This window comes from Cotesia glomerata, linkage group LG3 (genome assembly GCF_020080835.1).
Source record: "Cotesia glomerata isolate CgM1 linkage group LG3, MPM_Cglom_v2.3, whole genome shotgun sequence".
NCBI lineage: Eukaryota > Metazoa > Arthropoda > Insecta > Hymenoptera > Braconidae > Cotesia > Cotesia glomerata.
This window is the reverse complement of record NC_058160.1, coordinates 23,157,992-23,179,853: the sequence shown is the minus strand read 5'-3', so window position 1 is coordinate 23,179,853 and position 21,862 is coordinate 23,157,992. Positions and strand designations below refer to the sequence as shown.

The window sequence follows — 21,862 nt, the reverse complement described above, 5'->3', positions numbered from 1 at the left end:
GCTTCAATATATTATGGGAATAGTTCTATCATATTATATGGAAATGATCCCTATATTATTAAAGGAATGCTTTCCATAATATTATAGGAATGGTTCTTATGATTATTATGGGAATGGCGCACATGATAATAGAAAAATATTTATGTTCATAATAATGGAGCAATCACATCAGAAATATAAAGTAATTATTATATATTTTTTGCTAATAAATTTTTTTTGTAAATAAAAGTTGATCTTTCACTAGAGTGAAAGAATTTCCTTTTCATGATGTTATTCACGTGTGTACTTAATCTTAAATTGTTTATTCTAACTCAAAGTTATTATTATATTAGATAATATTGAAAAATATTGTAGCAATTCTGAAAGTTTCATATAATAAAAGGGATATTTTCTCACTATACAATTAGAGGAGCAAAGGTAGATATGGGAATTCATTGTTTATTTTTACAATTTCATTTTATTTTTAAAACAAATTATTTATTTACAATGCATACGTTGAATATTTATTAAATCCACTTTTGGGTTATGTAACTTTTATTATTTATATGAAAATATTACTTATTTTACATATTTCAAATGATGTTAATCGGGAAGCAAAAGTAAAATTATCGAAATTACTAATACTTTCAAATAATTCAAAGTGATCATCGAAGTCATAATGTTCTTGAATTGTAATGATAAATATCTCTATGTCATTAGCATCATCACTATAATATTATAGGAATGGTTCCTATAATATTATAGAAATAGTTCCTATAATTATAGGAACCATTCCCACTGAATTATAGTAACATATTTCCCAAAAAATTATGTATTATTACAATTCCCATAATTAAGTAATCGTCTTTAAAGTGGTATAGGAAAACATTTCATTAAAATTATAGGAATGATTTCCATATTTTCTCTCCGTGTACAAAATGATTAGCTCGGAAGTTTAATTATTTTCGTTAAAAACTTTGTTGTTTGCTTTATCAAAAACAAACTTTTGACGCGCGCTTTTTTTAGATTAAATTTGTAGACAGCTAGATATTTCAAGAGAATTGACGTAAATTCACGTTGCTAATTACTATAATAATTATTATTAAACAGGCAAGTAATCCGTTGTCAAGTTTCAAACAATTTTTTTTCTCCAAAATTAACCTCTCTATCTCCGCATAACACAATTCTGAGGTTTCATAAAATTATGCGTCACAAATTTACAGCAACAAAATTGCTAACATAGTCTTTGAATATTTTGAAACTTCTGTAGACTCTTAATTAGTTTGAAGTTAATTAGGTGTAAATTCTATTTAAAAAATATTCTTTTTAACGCAACTAGTTGTTTAATCCATTGAAATTCTACCACAACGTACCTGTGGCCGAGCTGCGGGAACGACATATGTGGACGTCAATAAACTGTGATCAAGTATCGAAGTTTTTCGAACCACGATTTCCGTAGTTACTTACTTCGGAACAAAACCTCACAAACTTAAATGCTCTTGTTTAAATATCAATAAATCAATATTTATCACTGAAATTTGATCGATTATCTACCATCAATAAATTATAAGCTAAACAAATGCTAAATTTTTTTTCAAGCACAAAATAAAACCTAAAATAAATTCAATAAGTTACTGAGCTTTTAAAAGTTTGAAAAATAATTCTTTCACCGGATAAAATAATGTATTACTATATGAGTGATTCTCTGTAAGTGACGTTCTAAATCTGCACAAAAATGTACGACAAATTATTTTTGATTTTATTAGAAAAAAAAAATTAAAAAGGCTACAAAACTATCAGCGACAATAAATACACAGCCGATCAAATTTTTTTTTCACGATATTTGTGTATATTTTGCTATATACCATGACAGGGGATGCTGTTTTTATCAAATTGAGAAAACTCGCTAAACTATTTCAATGACATCTCAACTTTTCAAGTTCTCAATAAATATTATACATTTAATCTCGAATAAACATAGTTTCACTGTAGAACAGTTAAGTCCACGATGCTCACAGTGGCATTGTTTTTTTCTTTTACAAAATCATATAAAATAAAGTAAAATCTGTCGATATGATTTTGAATTAGTATTTAGTTATAAATTTAAAAATTAAAAAAAAAAATTTGGAACCTTATTTAGTGTGCTCGGTTGCAAAATATTTTTACTTTTAATGAAATTCGTAAAATCTATTTACTAGGACTTGTAAAAAAATTGAAATACACAATGACGCATCACCCGCGCACGTTCCAAAATTTTTTCTTAATTTTTTAAATTTATAACAAAATTTTTTAATCTCCGAAAATCATAAACAATCATATCGGTTACTTGGATTTTTTTATTTTTGTATTTTATATATTTTTGTAAAGAAAACAAATTTTTTTTCTTAATAGTCTTATGAACGGGACTTGTCATGATTTTTTTACAGTGAAACTGTTTTGTTCGATTTGCATTATTTTGTAATTACAATAAAAATTTACAATTGATACCAACTTAAATCTCATGTTGGTTGCATTTTTATAGCAATTATTCCCTTGAAACTGCAGTTTATGTGTGTCATTCTAGCGCACCCTGGCGGGTGTAGATGCAAGCTGTGAAATATCTTTTTAACTGTAGTTTCCCATCTAGTCGAAGGATTACTATGCATTCTCAACTATTCAGTTCGTGGCAGATCACTTTGTCCATCGAAAAGTCAGGATCGAAATTTTGCAAGTTGCTGCAGTTTGTGCTGATTGGAATTTAATAATTTCAAGTAGATTAATTGTTATAAGTGAATATAATTAATTAACAACAGTCAAACAAAGTATGAACCACTGTTATTAATATACAATTTTAGGAAAAAAGTACCGTGGAATTAAATGTAGCTCTGCAACCTCAAAATAACCGTTCTGCTTTACAGTAAACACAGTTTGGTAGTCTCCTGGCGCCCGCTCTTACAAGATTTCAAACGGAACTTCATGCCAGATTCTACCGAATCTGTGGATAATATTAAGACTTATAGATCCAATTTTATAAAATAACAACAGCTGCCAGACTCCAGACTGAAGTGGCCCAGATACATATTTCCAGCACAAATGGTGTTTTGACACTAAATAAAATGGCGATAAAGCGCTAACAGCCCCATGGTTAAGTTAACTCATACAAGTTAGGTCCTTATAAACTCCTTACAAAAGGCAAAATAACACGCTGAATTTTTTTTGGCTTGAACTTCTGGTGTGGGACTGTTCTTAAAGTCTTAAAGTGCTTGGGACAAGCTTTGGTTTAATGAATTTAATGAAACAAATTAATTTTCGGTAATTTTTAATGAAGAAGATTGTTAAGTTAACTAATTAAGTTTATAGATCACAGGCTGGCAATGGCCTGGTCAGCTCGGTGCTCGCTTTTCGAAAGAGTGGGACCCGGGTTCGATCCCAGCACGCACCAATATTTTTCAGTGATTATAATTAAAAATATGTGCGTTACGTTACGTTGCCAGCCTCTGGAAGTGGCAGAGATAGCCGGGCGGCACACGTCTGACTTGGGCGATCACACATTTAAGCAACAACTTGAATGGGTGATCACTTCAGTCAGCGTTGGCTAGCGCGAGGGATCTCTGCACACTAGGAGAGGGGCCTAATGCTCCAGTGGTCGATAAAGAAGAGTTTCTTATCAATCACTGTAGACTTAGCCCAGCTCCGACTGTACTATCGTGGGTTTTCTCTGTGGTTTCCCCATGATTCTGATCCAACAGCCTGAGAAGGTGAGGTTCAGGGTGAATACGATACAGAAAGCACAAGTTGGTCCACAGCCGCAAAAATTAAAAGTAGAAATGAAGTGTCGGGTGGGACTTGCTGAGGTCCAATATGAGAAATAGAAAAAGCGTAGAGCTAGGAGAAAAAGAGGAATCAGCTTTGTAAAAACGGAGAGGTGTACAAGTAAAGCATAATAATAATAATAATAGTTTTTTAGATCACCTGTTTTTTTTTTGGTGAAAAAAAAAAACATTTTTAAAGATTTTTTTTGAAATTATTTTATTTTACGACGGATTTATAATTATAATCATAAAAAAAAATTGCTAAACGTTAACTTTTAACTTAGTTTTGATTTTTTTAATGCTAACAAAAATTTTTTGTTCCCTGAAAATTAATAATAAAATACATCTACATAATTTTAGCAATTTTTAGTATTTTATGTGACAATAAAGTAAAAAAAAATTTTCTTAATCAATTTTTAGATTTATCAAAAAATCGAAATTAAAAAATTTGTATTTCTTCAGTTATTTTATTATTATTAAACTCGAAAAATAAAGTATGTAATTATCTAATAAAAAATTATAAACATTATTTTATGGGTTAAAATATCGTTACCGTGAAACTGAAAAATTACCGAAAATTTATCAACTTTCTTAATTAATATACAAATTAATTTTTATGAATTATTGTTTTAATTAATAAATTCAAATCTATTGCATAGCAAACAACAGATGCTACTTACGGATTAACTCTACGTAAATGCAAATCAAACTGGTAATACAGTAATTATTCTTTTATTGAGATTTAACCTCCAATAAATAAAAATAAAAACTAATTAAATCAATATCTCATCACTCATCTTCTCACAAGAAATAATTTTCCTCAATACTGAATATTTTACACGCCAATTAATATTTGATATTTGTGGTAAATTATCAAATGTGCTGTATAGAGTAAATTTATTAGATAATTTTTTGTGCCGCGTTATATCAGGAAGATAACTTCCTTAATAAAATAATTGACGGATAATTGTATAATAATTTACTAAATTAACAATAATATTTCCTGTAAAAGTAACAATATTTTAAATGACCTCAGAGTCCTTCAAAAATTGTAGTACAATTTAATTGAATGATATCTTTGATAAATCATTAAACCTTAATTACCTTAAAAACACTTTAGTTTAAATCCTGAGTAAACAAACAAATAAACTTCAGAAAAAAATAAAAATATAAATAATCTAAGATCCAAGATTGCGAGGAAAGTGAACCAGTTTAAAGGGATTAAGAGCAGACGTGTAATAAAATAAATATCAAGAGTGTATTGACACGAAGAAAAGGTGCAATAAAGCACTGTATAAGTTATGAATGAGAGTAATCATATAAAATAAAATGAACTAAGCGTTTAACGTATGTTATTATTAAGTCGTAGGTGAGTGGGATAGAAGTGGGATTTTTGCGGTAAGAAAGATCATGGAGGGAGAATTATAAAAGTATACAAATGTTCGGTGCATTTAGGTGTACGTCACTTTTATTTATCAGTTATTTTGCAGCCAACTTGTTAATAATAAGTTCAAATTTGTTTCATATTTTTTTTTTTTTATTTTCAATGTTTTAAGTTTTTTAGTCTTTTAATTATAATTCTTGTATATTATTAATATAAGGGCAATATTAGTTTCATAGCTGACTAAAAATGTAAAGTTTAATAATTAATTTTTTTTAATTATTTAAAATTTTGTATAAACTTTTTACAAAGTAGTTTATTTAAGAGTTTAAGTGAGAAATTTTGAAGTATAAATTATTCATCATGACGGCGGATATTCCAGAAGTCGACATAAGGTATTTATTGGATGAATATTTGTATTTATCAATGATTTATTGTCTAACGGTAGGTAAATTTATTTTTTATCATCAATTTGTTTGATTTGTTTGATCAATTTTTGGTTGATTAATTTTTTTTAATAAAATAATTAATAATGTAAAATAATTTCGAAGATAATAATAACGCTGTTTAAAAGTATTGATTGAAAAGAATTAAAAATGATGAAATTCTAATTTTTTTTAATCAGTATTCTTAACCAGAGAATATAAATCGAATATACTCTATAATCTATGATTTGATTAAAATTAGTATCTAATCTTTTGCACACTATTAGTTTATTTTTATTATTTTAATTTAATTTTTGTTTGAAAAGTAAATAAGCAAATCTCACAAAAGTATGATTATAGATAATAATAATAATAATAATAATAATAATGTATATTGAGAATCATCAGGTGTTTATCGTAAGTGAAAGTTATGCCTATTGGCTTTTGCCATTTGTACTTTTCAGGTCATCACTACTCTAGATTTGAAAGTTATTAACAATATTTATCTTCTTTAATTAATCAAAATTCATAACAAAATACAGTAGTACTGTACATGAGTAATTAATAAAATAAATTAATTACCCTAGCTGAAATAAACATTATTGTAATTGTCGTAAAAACTAGTGACCGTGTCGCTGAAATAACACGTTGCATAAATATGATTTTTAACACTACTATTTTAGTATTTTCATATTATTATATATAATTACTTTTTTTAAATGATAATAGTACCCAATTAGTGTAAAAGTATGATGACTATTATTGCATTTTAATGTACTGATTTAAATTTATTTATCGCACCTAACAACTTTTTAAAGTACCCGATAACTTTTGATTTAGTAAATAAACTGTACATTAATTAATTTTGTACTTGTTTTATTATCAATAAATGATAATTATTCAATTTATTTTCTTTAAATCCGTGTTATTTATTATCCGTTTTTTCAATTTGTTTTGTAATAAAATATTCATGTTTATGTATGCATGCGATAATCGATCGTAAATACTAAGAACCGCAGAAAAGTTTTAAATACATTTTTCTTTTGGTTTTTCTTATCTTTTGACATTGAAAATTATTTATTAGTAATATTAATTATTGAAGATATTTAATAATCTACAATAGTTTTTTTTGTTTGTTATTTAGTAGAATTTTAAAGTAAAAACAATTTTTTCATACAATATCAAGGTTAGCCGGACAATTATCTATACGATAATAAAATATGAACTTGACAATGAAAATTACCAGTCATTACTCGATAATGCTTATCAATAGTCCTTTTTCCACTTAATTATTTATTTTTTTTTCCTAAAAATCATTTTTTAATTACTCTTGATGTTAGATTATCACTTATATTGTCACAATATGTTTTTTTCTTAGTATCGCCAAGGTTATAGAGAAACAAAAGTACAAATTTCACTTTATAATCCTTGGCACAATTTTATCAGCAGCTGACAATAAATTTTAATTCTCTATCCAATAATTTTTCCATTAATGTAATAGGTTATAATCATTTAAGGAAATAATTATTTTACTTCCAAGCAATCATTTAAACTCGTAATGTTTAATGGGTGTATACACGTATATCTTGACTCTCGATACACACAGTAACTGCTGCACAAGAAAAGTTATTTTCATACTTTTTTTTTCGTATAAATATTTAATCTTTTGTGTTTTGTAATCTTCTTTTGTTCATTTTTATTTTTATAGAAATTCTTTAAAAAAAATTTTTAACTCTTTCAAATTTTATAAACCGAAATTCATCTCAAACTTAAAAAAAGAAAGTATATTAATATTTAAAATACAATCTTCATAAAATTTTTTTTTCGTCATAATATTTAAACCGGTTCTCAAAAAATTGTCTGTAGTGTAAAAAAAATTATCTACTTTTAATATCTTAAGGGAAAATTCACCAGACGTGTCAACATAGTTAACTTAAATAATTATCAACATAAAAATGAATATCATCTATAACAAAAGTAATAAGAGATAATAAGATTTGCCTGATCATTATCCGACAGAAAAATACAGTCAGCAGAGTTGATGATCCGATTTTCCAATAAATAATTTCATAATATACTAAAAATATAAATCTATAATTTATAATCAGTAATAAGAAAAACATAAATCGGCTAGTAAGCTAGATTACTCTAGTAAACTAGATTACTCTAAATATATTATTGAAATTTTATAGGCTCTAATCATTGCAGATGTATTTAAAACCACTTGCTACATTAAATTTTTTTAAAATGACATGCTTTTAATATTTATTTCTGATTAGAAATGATTTTTATTATTAATCCGTTTGTTTATTATTTTGTCTATAAAAATATTGATTAGATCTCACTAACTTGCGATAAACTTGCTATATATATCCGCGTGTATTACATACTAATTTTGATTATCATTTTATTGACAACAATATCTGATATGAGATCTTGATTCTGTTCTTGGGGAAAATTTTCTTGATAATTCAAGTAAAGTCCATTTACCTTGACTTAATTGCATGAACGAATCACAAGGCTCATTGAGCTGAACAAAGAGCCCATTTCCTATAATTTTGATATACTTGAGCCTGAGAATGTAGGTGAAGGTGAAAAACTCGATAAGCTGTAAAAAGTGAATGGTGGATTTTAAATTTAAATTAAATTAGGGTTACCGTATTACGCAATCATTTTCAATTTTTTTCATAAATGTTAATCACTCGGTATGAGTTCAATGTATAATTGCAATTTTAATTGTAATTGACACAGTAATTGATATTATTTTTATTTTATTTTAATTACTTGCAGACATGGGAAAATAAACGGATCCGTTGAAGCAAAGGGCACCAGCGAAAAGTTGGAAATATCTAAATTACGACAAGCATTACCACAAGTATTCGCAGTGAGCGCTAAAAATTTACTTTTACTTACGTTCGGAACAACGCTCGGTTTCCCAACTATTTTAATCCCATCGTTACAAAAAGTGGATGCTGATATAACTGTTACGCGAGAAGAAATCACGTGGATAAGTAATGATTGATTATTGTTTCTCTTTCTTTCTATAATTACAATAATAATAATAAGAAAAATTATTATTACTATGTAATTATTTAAAAAAAAATATATATATAATTTTTTTTTCAGGCAGTATAAACTTGTTCATGGTACCACTAGGATGTCTGATGAGCGGGCCTATATCCCACCGCTTGGGGCGTAAAAAAACAATGCTGTTCATCAACATACCCTTTATATCAGCGTGGATATTGTTTTACTACGCAAATTCAGCCCCTTTACTTTTCGTAGCCCTAGCATTAACCGGAATAACTGGCGGTCTCTGTGAAGCTCCAGTGCTGACATACGTCGCCGAAATAACGCAGCCTCATCTTCGTGGTATGCTATCAGCAACTTCATCCATGGCTGTAATTATTGGTGTATTTACGCAAATATTAGTTGGAAGTCTCACTGATTGGAGGACTGTTGCGCTAATCAATTTGATTTTTCCTACGATATGTTTCCTTGCGCTTTGTTTGATGCCAGAAAGTCCTTACTGGCTTGCGGGTAATTTTTATTCTCGATAAAATTTAATTAAAAAATTACACGACTCATGATGCGAAACATCAAATAGTGCACAGTAAAAAATTTTTCGTAATTGTGTAGAGTGTTAAAATTTGTGTGTTGAATATTACACTCTGGTGTGTAGAATTTAACATTATAGTGTGTTAAATCATTAAATCAACACATGAGAATGTTAAATTCTACACTTTAGAGTGTAATATTCAACACACAAATTTTAACACTCTACACAATGACGAAAAATTTTTTACTGTATGCTTTACGATCGAAAAATTTTTTTTGCCTCATTTCGGTAACTATTTTTATTATTCAACCCTTGTTAGTTTACGGAATCAAAATATTTGGCATACTGTTGTCAAGATAATTTAATGGAGATTAATTCCATACTTTTCAAAAATTTATTAGATGCAATAGAAACGAAAAAAAACATCAAAATAGTTTACAAAATTTCCTGTCTGTCGTGTATGAAACCCTGATTGAGTCAAATTTTTTTTTGAAAAATTTTTTGAAAGAATTCTAGGTCACCGAATGCGAATGGCTAGGTAACTTAGAGTCGTTTAATTGCAATTAATAAAATTACACAGAAAAAAGTAAACTGTAAAATTCACTCGGATTCTGGTTAATTTTTATAATTTCAAACAGTATAGCAGAGATCTGGGTGACACAAATGTAAATATTACAAAACTTAATGTAGAAAGTGTACAAGCCAAAAATTATAATTTTATATCGAAAATGTGATTAGTAGCTATCACTATAATAAATAACGACTCTCTCATCTTAAAAAATTACAGTTTCAAACAGTAAAAATTGCCGTTTCAATACATAATCTATACTATGAGGAGAAGGGGAAGGTCTCACACTCGGAGAATTTACCATTAGAAACAGTAAAAATTCTACTCTTAAAATATATATTTTACCAGTCCAAGCAAATCAATAATTATAGTTTGATTTTTAGCGTTGCGTTTAAAATTTACTATTTGTACTTTGTAAATATTGACGTTGCTTATATAGAAAATTTAGTAACTGTAGTTTATATTTTTTACATATCATGCGATCATTTTTTAGGTACAAAATGATAAATATCAAAGTCAAAATTCTTAATTATAATACTTTAACATTTTCGACTTTTATATAGCGAATATTACTGTTTGAAATAGTATTTTTTTCTATGAAAATAAATAAATTGTAGCATTTAAGTGATAAATATGGTAAAAAGATTGTTAAAATCACGATTTTACCATTTGAAATGGTAATTTCTTCCAGTTGATCATTACTTATTATCAATCGACTATTATTTATTACAGTTTATTTTTTTCCATGTAGAAAAAAGCCGAAGGGCTGTATATCTATATATATTGAGTACATTTGTCCTTCTAGAGGCACGTGCGTATTATCATCCTATTTCAGCTGTTTGATATTTTTTTTACATTCGTTTTATTTTATTATTATTTCATAATTAAATGAGCATTATGAGTAGTGCATTTTTGGATTTTCCAAACTATTTTTCAATTATATAAAAAATAATAATAATAATAATAATAAAATGATTAAAACAGGTAAAAACAGACTAAAAGAAGCCGAAGAAGCGCTATGCTGGCTCCGAGGATGGGTATCACCTTCACACATCACCGGAGAACTGAAAACTGTGTATGAAGTCTCCCAAAGAGTAATTGCTGGCGGCATGGATGACAAAAAAGAGTACTGGTGGAAAATATTCAGCAAGCGAACATTCATATACCCGTATATATTGATATCACTTGGATTTCTTATTTCTTCATTCGGAGGGTCTGCGACACTACAAACATTTGCTGTGACAATTTTTGCATCCTTGGACGCTCCACTTGAAAAATACACAGCCACTGTTTTCCTCGGACTCGCAGAACTTATTGGCACAGCCGTTTGCGTAATAATAATCCACTACACTGGCAAGAGAATGATCACCTTCATCTCGATCGGCGGGACTGGATTTTGCTTCATGATATGCGCTATATATGATTATTTAAATAAATCAGCGTATATAGACGGACAAATGTTCACGTGGGTACCTACGACTCTGCTAATCAGCTCAGCGTTTTTCTCTCACATAGGCATTCGACTTCTTCCTTGGGTTCTCTGCGGCGAAGTTTTTCCAGCCAAGGTATATTTATTTTTTTTTTAACCTTTTATTGTAAAACAATCTTCAAGGTAATGATTTGTGATGATGCAATTATGTCAATCAAATTATTTTTGATGGCAATGGATTTTGAAATCTTCTCTGTCGAAATGAAATGATTAATTTATTCGATAACCTTTGAAGAAGTCTAAAAATTAGTTTTTTTAAGGTAGTACGAGCACCAAGGCAACTTTTGATAAAAAGCTTGATTTTTTTTTTAATATGAAGTTTAAATATGTCTAAATAAATTTCGAAAATTTGAAGGAGATTGCCCGATTATTTAAATAAATAATTAACTTTGAAGTTGAGCAATTTTACATTGGTCTTATGGGGTAACTTCCAAACACTAATATATTTCTGTATTTTACTCGTAAAACTGTCGGTGAATATTTTTAAAAAACTTATGGATGAAAGTAAATATATTAGTGATGAATTTAACCCTAGGCTGGTCAATGGATGAGCGTGACGCCGCGCTCAATTATATTTTTTTTATTACATCTTCAATATTTACTAAAATTATTCAAAAAAATTGGATTTTGTTCCTTGAACATTTTAGAATATGGGTGATTCTCTGTGAGGATGTTTTTTGCTGTCCCAGGCATTTTTTTATTAGAAAAATTGTTATTTTGTTACTAAAAAAAATTTGTTACGAAAGTAAAAAAACATTTCTATTTGGAGCATTGAAAACTAAAATGAAATAAATTTTGGTTTTTTTGCTATAAATTCGTAAACCACTGAAATATCAGTCCCCTGTGCTGTCCCAATCCCAAAATTAAAATTTTAAGATTAAATTTTAAGTTATTCGTCAATAATATATAATTTGGTCCATAATGTTTATAAACTTAATTAGTTAACTAACAATCTTCTTCAATAAAAAGTACCGAAAATTAATTTATTTCATTAAATTCATTAAATCAAAGTTTGTCCCAGGCATTTTAAGATCAGTCCTCTGCCAGAAGTTCAAAGCCAAAAAAAAAAATCCAGCGTGTTATTTTACCTTTTGTAAGGTTTATAAGGATCTAACTAGCCTTGAGTTAATAACCATAGGGCTGTTAGCGCTTTATCGCCATTTTATTTAGTGTCAAAGCACCGTTTGTGCTGGAAATATGTGTCTGGGCCACTTCAAAACTCAGTCCCCTGGCAGCTATTTTTATTTATAATTTATTTATAAAATAGGATCCATAAGTCTTAATATTATTCTAATTAATGTAAACATCCATTGAGAACTTTAAAAGTTGAATGCATTGAAATAGTTTGCTTGATTTTTCTCAATTTGATAAAAAAAACAGTCCCCTGGCAAGCAGTCCTCTGTCATGTTATATGGCAAAAGATACACAAATATCGAAAAAGCAAAAATTAATTCGGCTGTTTATTCATTATGATTAAGCTGATAGTTTTGTAGCCCTTGTTAATTTTTTTTCTAATAAAATCAAAAATAATTTGGTCGGACAATTTTGTACAGATTTAAGACGTCCTTACAGAGAATCGCCCATATATTAATCATTTTTTCAAGCATTATTCATATATATATATATATATATATATATATATATATATATATATATATATATATATATATATGTATATATATATTGAGAAAAATTATATGGTTACTGCTCTTCCTTTATCGCGCTAGAGTCTATACTCATCCCCACCCTACCACCCAACTCCCTTAAAAAATTTGCTTTAATATGGCTCTTTACCGTAAGATGGACGGTGGCGTTGTTTGCTCGGTGGGTCTTATATACGTGACTGAATAAAGTAGTCAGTACTTGTCTCGGATAGCTTAACTGGTAGAGCCCTTGGCGCGTAACCGAGAGATCTGGGTTCGATTCCCAGTCTGGGCTGTCTGATTATTTTTTCAATTACGGAAAAATTCCCATTGAGTAGGTTCCCCCCCCCCCTTTCCCCTATCCGTTCTTTCCCAACTCCCTTAAAAAAATTTGCTTTAATATGGCCTACCACCCTACCCGGTGCTCGTACTACCTTAAATATCTGATTAATTATTTTTTTAGGGACGAAGTACAGCGACAGGAGCTGCTGCATGTACGGGTTACATATTTGCATCGATAATAAACAAAGCATTTTTGTACATGGTCGACCTGATGTATCTTTGGGGGACGTTTTTCTTTTATGCAAGTGTCAACGTAATCGGTTTTATTGTAATGTATTATTTATTGCCGGAGACTGAAGGAAGGACGCTAAAAGAAATAGAAGATCATTACGCAGGCATTGAAAGCTTAAATAATAAACCGAGTAAAGACAAGTCGCAGTTGAAAGAAAAGTGGGCTGTCTCGAATCCCGCTATGGTCGTCGACGACCTCGAGAGTAAACTCTAGTATCTTATATAACTATCCATTTATTATTTTTATAATAATTATTATTACTATCTTATTACTTTATACTTTATACACCGTATGTTATTCCTTATTTTAGTTTTTATACCTTTGGCAAATGCTAATAGATGCCATTGAATGTTCATAAATAGAATAAGTCATCTTTTGTATATTTTATATTGTAAAGAGTAGAATATTCCTGTCAGCGTTCATTCAACTTTTAAAATGCTTTAAAATATTTTCATAATCATAATAATTAATATTATAGCAGTTATTACGATTTAGAATTGTAGAAATAATTATATAGTCTTTATATTTAATTCTCTCTAACATCTGAGCTGTGATTTTTAGAGTATCTATTATCTTGGTTATAAATTGTAAAAAAATAATTATCTAAATTTTAATTAAGTTAATTAATGAAGTCTTTAGGTATAAGTTTTACTTTTTTATTCGAATATTATTTCCATATTACGAAGGTTTTCCAGTGACACTTTTTTTGTTAGATTGTTTGGAAAATTTCCATGCAGGTATTTTTGCACTGGGCTTAAAAAATTTAGCTACCAATTTGTAAAATCTTTCATTGCGCAGTAAAGAAACTATACGGAATATTTTACGTGGGATGTAAATCGGTAGTTCTTGGATTGCTTTCTTGTTTGCGCTTACTTTTGACACTTTCTTCTGAGCTAATCTTAGTGGATACTTACTCTTTGGTTTGATTACACTAAAAAAATTTATTAATCAATAAATATAAATTATCATTATTTTAATAAAAAAAAGTTACCGTGTTTTGGAGTTATTTTTAGTCATCGAAGTAGATTTGACAGCTTTCAAAATCCTGATTTGATTCTTATTCGCTACTTTGTTTTTGGTTTTTTCTATTTGTAATGACTTTTGAACACTATTATTATCTTGATCAGCTGTATTATCCATTGTTATTGTTTTTTATTCGATTTGTAAATATTAAAATAACTTTAAAAATTTTTATTTTTCAAATGATGTAATGTCAATTGAGATGAACAAAACAGTTGAAGTAAAAAATAACATGTTTTTTTAAAATGACTATCGAAGTAAAAAAATCATTTATAAATCCACTCTTCGATATTATTTTCATTAACAATATTTAGTGTAACCATAAAAGTATGCAAGAATCAATTGTAATAATTATAAGTGATAAAAATTTGAATTTCAGTAATATGTTTTAGGTTTTAATGATTTTTTGTACTAAAATGATTGTTTAATTAAATTTGCAAAATTTTTACACTTAAATATCTATTGTTATTTTGTAATTAATATACAGTGCGCGTCATTGATTCGTACCGGGTGAAAAATTTTAAGGTAAAATAAAAAAATCAAAATTTTGACATCTGTAAATAAAGAAATCAATAAAAATAAAATCTTTATAAGCATCAATTCGAACGAAATTGAAAAAATAATTTACTGAAAATAAATAACTCAAAATATCAATCACGATTAAAATAGAAATTAAAAATATTAGTAATTAAAATAATCACACGCTTTATAAAATAAATAAAAGTAAAATTATAATATTAAAAAAAAAAGACAACGATATAATTGATAATTTTAAAATTTATCAAATATAAATATAGGCATTGGATAAAATAAAATGAACTAAATTCAGAGAAGTCAGTAAAAAGACATTTAAATATATATATATATATTTATAAAAATATTGATAGTTATTAATATATAAATTCTTAAACAATAGACATCTATAAATATAGACTAGACAATTTAGAAACCCGTGATTTTAGACATCTGTAAATTTTTATTTATATTAATTCATAAATTCAAATAAAAATACAATTAAATATATAATTGCTTGCAATTTACGAGCTAATAAAAAATTGAAACAGAATTTCTATAAGGCTCTAGAGCACTAGACCACAACCCTTGAATGTTTACGGAGTCGGTTCTCCAGGAAGTTGCGGATTAGGCAGCGGCGGGATTCCCCGCGCTCCAAAAAAATAACCTAGACATTTTTAAAATAGCAAGTGTCATATTTATCAGAGTTAGCTATTCATGGAGGTTTACGGATTCGTTCTCCAGGAGGTTGCGGATCAGGCAGCGGTGAGATTCCCCGCGCTCCGAATAATAACCTACTCTCTTAAAAGAAATCAGTGGAATTTCACTCGTTCACCAGTGGAACTTCACTGATTCCAACCAGTGAATGCAATTTCACTGGTGAATCAGTGAAGTTCACTGGTTAAATCAGTGAACAAAATATCTGCGCGCATGCGCGCTTTTATGTCCACTGGTTAAATCAGTGGAAATCCACAGATTCACCAGTGAAATTGTCATTTTTTGTTGAATCTCACCGCTGCCTGATTCGCAACCTCCTGGAAAACGACTCCGTAAGCCTCCATGAGTAGCTAACTCTGATAAACACGACACTTAATATTTTAAAAATGTCTAGGTTATTTATTTGGATCGTGGAGAATCCCGCGACTGTCTAATCCGCAACCTCCTATAGAGAACCAACTCCGTAAACCTCCATGAGTAGTTAACTCTGATAAATACGACACTTACTATTTTAAAAATGTCTAGGTTATTTTTTTGAAGCGCGGAAAATCCCGCAGCAGCCTAATCCACAACCTCCTGGAGAACCGACTCCGTAAACCTCCATGAGTAGTTAACTAGGATAAATACGACACTTACTATTTTAAAAATGTTAAAGTTATTATTTGGAGCGCGGGGAACCTCACCGCTGCCTGATCCGCAACCTCCTGGATAACCGACTTCGTAAACCTCCATGAATAAACTCTGATAAATATGACAATTGCTATTTTAAAAATGTCTAGGTTATTTTTTTGGAGCGCGGGGAATCCCGCCGCTGCCTAATCCGCAACCTCCTGGAGAACCGACTCCGTAAACATTCAAGGGTTGTGGTCTAGTGCTCTAGAGCCTTATAGAAATTCTGTTTCAATTTTTTATTAGCTCGTATATTGCAAGCAATTATATATTTAATTGTATTTTTATTTGAATTTATGAATTAATATAAATAAAAATTTACAGATGTCTAAAATCACGGGTTTCTAAATTGTCTAGTCTATATTTATAGATGTCTATTGTTTAAAAATTTATATATTAATAACTATCAATATTTTTATAAATATAAATATTCAAATGTCTTTTTTACTGACTTCTCTGAATTTAGTTCATTTTATTTTATCCAATGCCTATATTTATATTTGATAAATTTTAAAATTATCTAATTATATCGTTGTCTTTTTTTTTAATATTATAATTTTACTTTTATTTATTTTATAAAGTGTGTGATTATTTTAATTACTAATATTTTTAATTTCTATTTTAATCGTGATTGATATTTTGAGTTATTTATTTTCAGTAAATTATTTTTTCAATTTCGTTCAAATTGATGCTTATAAAGATTTTCTTTTTATTGATTTCTTTATTTACAGATGTCAAAATTTTGATTTTTCTATTTTACCTTAAAATTTTTCAACCGGTACGAATCAATGACGCGCACTGTACTATGCCATTGAACTTTTTGATTTTGTTCGCGTGATAAAATAATGTAAATTTTTATAAATACATTACAAAGTTAGCAATCGTTTGACCATTTTTTAACAAACAAGTTTCACCCGAAAAATTATTAAAAAAAAATTCCATTTTTAGCTTTTTAAAATTTCTACATGTCAGTTTTCTTTTCTAATTTTTTTTGCCATAATTTATTTGTTAAAAAAATTCTTACAATTATCAAATATCTGCTAAATTAATATTCATATTTTTATAAGCAATAATTTCAATCGTAGAAACTCAAGAATTTGTTTTATTCTTGATTTTTAGTTTTTTCTTCTATTTACATATTCTAAAATGAAACTTTGTAAAGTTTTAATTATACATTTATGAAATAATATTTATGTTTTTTGTAAACATATTTCAATTGATATTCGGAGTATCATATTCCCGAATTTTTAAAAAAATTAGTATTTTATGTTACCAACACAGTCACAGTATTTCATATTACTGACGGAGCGACCGTTCTCTATTTAACCGCCCGAGCGTGCGCAGTCGCTTACAACGAGAGCGACTCACTTCACAATCGATTCGGCTGTTGACCAAGTGAGATGTTAGACGCAATAACGGGAACGGATGTCGCTGGTGCCTTCTTCTAAATTTTTATACTTTTTAATGTTTATTAAACGCAGAATGTCCAAAAAATCATTTAAATTATTGAATCAAAATAATATTTAGTTAGATTTTTACAATTAATTTAAGAATAAAAATTTTTTTAGTCTTAAAAGTATAATGTTATTCAGTTTCTCGAAGTTTATAATTTTTCGAATGTTGAATACTTGATTATTTGCGTCGGGTAATTGCAAAAGTAATTTTTTATTGTTTCAAGCGATTGTTAGGATAGAATTAGTGTTTTTTAATCAAAAATATCATTATAAATTCATCCATCCGGTGTCGTCTAATAAAAAAGTATTGCTGGCGACGAAGATGCGGCAACTTTAGGTTCAGATTTTTGAGAAGCTCATCATTCGTAAGTGTAATTTTTATTTAAATAATAATTATACTTCAATTAACAGATAAGTGACTGTTCACACAAATTTTTTTAAAAATAAATTATTGTAAGGAAGAAAAAATAAAAAATATCATAAATAAAAATTTTCAATTAATTAAGAAAAAAATTATGCTATTTTCATAAAATAAAAATTTAATTTTTTTAAAAATTAAAGAAACTCAGGTGTCTGCTGATTTCAGTCTTATTAAAACGAATTAATTATTTTAGAAAATAATTTTCAAAAAAAAAATCAAAAATTTAAGAAAAATTTTTTAAGCTAATAATTGAAGCAATAAATATAAATAATGAAAAAATTAAATTAATGAGGGTAAATGATGAAAATTAAGTTAGCTGACATCTAAAAATTTTTAGAATTTTTTTTTTATCAAGAAAATCGTAACAACAAAATAAAAAAAAATTTTTATTTGTAAAAAACTATAAGTGCAATTTGAAAAAAATATTTTTTAGTTCTAATTTAATAAATGAAAAATAATTAAAAAATTGTTGAACGTCGGCTAATTTTAGTATCATGGGTAAATGAGCTTATAATTACTAATAAAAAAGTCAACAAAGTTATGAAATTTTTAACATTACTTTTATTAATCATTATCTGTGTAATATGCAATGATACATACGTAGTACTTGACAATAGCGATTGTTACAAATTATCTACAATCATATGTTGAATTTTTTGTGTTGACGTTATTAATATTAATTATCCATTATCGTTATCAATTATTAATTACCATATAATATCATTACATTACATTACATTAACAGATCAAACAGTACTGCAAAACACTACCATTCAACCGACTCACTGTTTTCCACCGGCTTGATATCAATCGCCTCCATTTATTTATTTATAATAAATAATTTAATAGCTATATAAAACATTTATGTCGTCCTTACATTATTATTGATATTTACAACTATATTTTATCAGACTGCGACAGTCAGTGCTCGAATATTTAATTACAATACAACATTCACAACTAAATTCTCCAGTTGAATTTATTTAATTTTTTTCTTTTTCAATTATCTCAATTCTAAAAATGCCGCGAATCCTTTTTTTTATATTGATATGGATAAAGCACTAGCTTCTCCTAGTCGCCGAAATTTAATTTATCATTTAATACCCAGAATATATAAATATTTCTTAAAGATTTTTAATTTTATTTTAACAGTACGCTGGAGTTGAAAGTTGTTCATTTATTAACTATCATTTTATTTATTTATTTATTACTTCATTTAATAGCACATTGATCGTTAAGTTTCTTACATCAGTACATAAAGTAATTATAATAATATTTTATGTGCGCGTCTATACACTTAATCGAGGGCTTCGTTAGACAAAGCCTGTTACATATTTTACACAAATAAATTCAAATGTTAAATAAATTTATTTTCAAACAAGTCATTCTTTCAACCACTACAAGATATTAAATTATAAAAATAATACGTTATATATATATATTTATGTATATGTATATGTATATTTATCTCGAGTAGTGATAGAATGACTTTTTTTTTAAATTTATTTTATTACTTACATTTAATTAATGTATTCCATTATTTTGTTTAATTTTATTAATGATTGAATTACAAGTAGGTGACAATTTAGCGATAAAGTCCGCAATTATAATTACTAAGGTACTGTTTCTAAATAATTGCAGCTATTTTGTTAAGACAATGTAATTTATTTATTCATTTAATTGAATAATTAATAAATCGGGTGGATGGAGTCTTTGAGGATTAAAAAATGATCCAGAATTAATAAATGATTTCATTTCGACAACTAATTTAATAAAAAAGTAAAAAATAATTTATATAAAGCCTTTAATCAGATCTTAGTATATTAATTTAGATTAAATATAATTAACAGAATTTAAACTCTCAAAGTAAAATTTAGCGGGTTTAATTAGTCAAGTTTTTTTATTAACTAATTTTCCAACTAATTATACGTTTAGTTTGAGCGATTACATGGCATCAAGTTATCTAAATAATATATTAATTATTAATTATTACAAATTATCTTCGTACTAATAATAATAATTATTATTATCTAAAATCTCACTTTTACCGAAAATTATACAAAAATTAAATAAAACCACACGAATTTATTTATAAAACCTCTTAGTATTCATAAGGTTGTATCTACACAAGAATAGGGAACCTTTTATTCATTGATTTCTTATAATAATAATAATAATAATAATAATAATAATAATAATAATAATAATAATAATAATAGCAATTATTATTATCTGTGAACAAAGTATTAGCTACAGTAACTATTGTCTTAATAAAGATCTGTTAATGTCATTTAAATAATCTCAACTAACAAATAACAATTAAAAAAAAATATTTTATTTTTTATCTTCGCTATTTCAATCACGTAAAAATAATAGAAGAAAATAATAATCATAAATGATTAATTATATTAGATTAAATTATTTAATTATTAACTGAGATTATTTTGTGGAAGTACAAGCTGTACATTAATTCAACATTTTTTATTATTTGTAATATATTTTTTATTTAATATAAATTGTTAAGTTTAAACAAAGTTCGCGGTACAATTCAGTCCCCTATAAGTTTCTCAGCTACTAATCGTCGCGTTAATTTAAATACTAATGACTAAATTATTATTATATTTATTATAATTATAATTATTTATTAATAGTAATTTATTTACAATGTATACAAGAAACCATTGATATGATTAAAACGCCGTACTCGCTCTTAATGCTTACTATTAAATAATAAAAATTTTTATTAATTATTTTGGAAGAGACTGCCGACTAATCTGCTTCACGGTTATATATTTTATTTGATTAATTATTAAATAATTATACTTAACGATTAGCTAGGAATATTATCGAAAATAATGTGTAATTATTTGTCGTGACGATGGAGAATTTACAGTCTATTCAAAATAAATGCCACATATATATATATATATATATAATATATATTATATATTTATAAATATTTAATAATAATAGCTTATTCTCTTATCGCCGTGACTTATTAACAGATGGCTAGTGTTCGTTATTGTTTTTAATTAATAATAGTTATAATTATTAATATTTGATAATAATAAAAAGACATAAAATGGCATTTATAAAACAACGTTACATAATATTTTTTTATACTTGAGTATTGCTCACGTTGGCATCGATTGTCTTCTTGACAATGCGAGAGCAGTCTAGTCGTATTTTTCAGTTATTCTTACAAGTCATTAGTAATATTATTGTTTTAATAATAATTATTATTATTACTATATTTATAATTAATAATTAATGTTTAAATAATGATTATTACAGTACTCTCACAGCAGGCCATTTCGTTGGCAAGAATCGTGGCCGATAAATGTATTTTTTATTTTATTTTATTCGAAAATTTAACTGTCTCGGTGATCGCTTAGCCGTGTTGACGTGTCTGTTAATCCATTGGGGTTGAAGATGCTGTTCAATTTGTTGTACCTCTGACTGCCTGTGCTACTCATAGTGTTTGAAGCTGATGAGTTGTGCTGTGCGTACCCTCCGGCTCTCGTAAAACTCGGCACTTTGTCTAAAAAAAATTTATTTTTATTAAAAAACATTCTAAACTTCTACCAATTACAATAAATCGTTTTAATAATGCTAATAAAACGTATAAATATTTTTTTTTAACTAATCATCTTGAGATT

The 21,862-nt window shown here is 27.3% G+C and overlaps 3 protein-coding genes across 5 annotated transcripts in view; 1 reads left to right on the top strand and 2 right to left on the bottom strand.

Moving 5' to 3' along the window:
• Nucleotides 1-5,392: 5,392 nt before the first annotated feature.
• LOC123261061 (facilitated trehalose transporter Tret1-like) lies at nucleotides 5,393-13,874 on the top strand. 2 transcript variants are annotated; one of them, XM_044722533.1, is made up of 5 exons: nucleotides 5,393-5,546; nucleotides 8,367-8,587; nucleotides 8,703-9,116; nucleotides 10,688-11,268; nucleotides 13,299-13,874. In XM_044722533.1, the coding sequence occupies exons 1-5, from the start codon at nucleotides 5,515-5,517 to the stop codon at nucleotides 13,620-13,622; spliced, it is 1,572 nt and encodes a 523-aa protein (XP_044578468.1). In that variant the 5' UTR covers nucleotides 5,393-5,514; the 3' UTR covers nucleotides 13,623-13,874. The 2 variants fall into 2 exon arrangements, with proteins under 2 accessions (XP_044578468.1, XP_044578469.1); XM_044722534.1 differs by having other exon boundaries at nucleotides 5,466-5,595; nucleotides 13,299-13,872.
• Nucleotides 13,875-14,087: 213 nt separating this feature from the next.
• Nucleotides 14,088-14,589, bottom strand: LOC123261456. The gene is made up of 2 exons (XM_044723048.1): nucleotides 14,401-14,589; nucleotides 14,088-14,340 (listed from the first exon to the last, which is right to left on the bottom strand). Exons 1-2 carry the CDS (start codon nucleotides 14,547-14,549, stop codon nucleotides 14,088-14,090), a joined length of 402 nt encoding a protein of 133 aa, XP_044578983.1. The 5' UTR covers nucleotides 14,550-14,589.
• A 6,957-nt stretch (nucleotides 14,590-21,546) lies between these two features.
• The window catches only part of LOC123262176 (protein sax-3-like), a 288,567-nt gene continuing 288,251 nt past the window's right edge, over nucleotides 21,547-21,862 (bottom strand). For both annotated transcript variants that reach the window (XM_044724310.1, XM_044724309.1), the window contains exon 8: nucleotides 21,547-21,744. In XM_044724310.1, the coding sequence (XP_044580245.1) occupies nucleotides 21,575-21,744 (170 nt within the window). In that variant the 3' untranslated portion in view covers nucleotides 21,547-21,574. The remainder of the gene's footprint in view (nucleotides 21,745-21,862) is intronic.

Bases quoted from the DNA above. Each gene is read 5' to 3' on its own strand.
- LOC123261456 (XM_044723048.1), bottom strand. From the start codon at position 14,549: ATGGATAATACAGCTGATCAAGATAATAATAGTGTTCAAAAGTCATTA. The intron at 14,341-14,400 runs GTAACTTTTTTT...AAATTTTTTTAG, and splicing joins AAAAATAACTCCAAAACACG to TGTAATCAAACCAAAGAGTA.
- LOC123261061 (XM_044722533.1), top strand. From the start codon at position 5,515: ATGACGGCGGATATTCCAGAAGTCGACATAAG. The intron at 9,117-10,687 runs GTAATTTTTATT...TGATTAAAACAG, and splicing joins AAGTCCTTACTGGCTTGCGG to GTAAAAACAGACTAAAAGAA. The intron at 11,269-13,298 runs GTATATTTATTT...TTATTTTTTTAG, and splicing joins GCGAAGTTTTTCCAGCCAAG to GGACGAAGTACAGCGACAGG.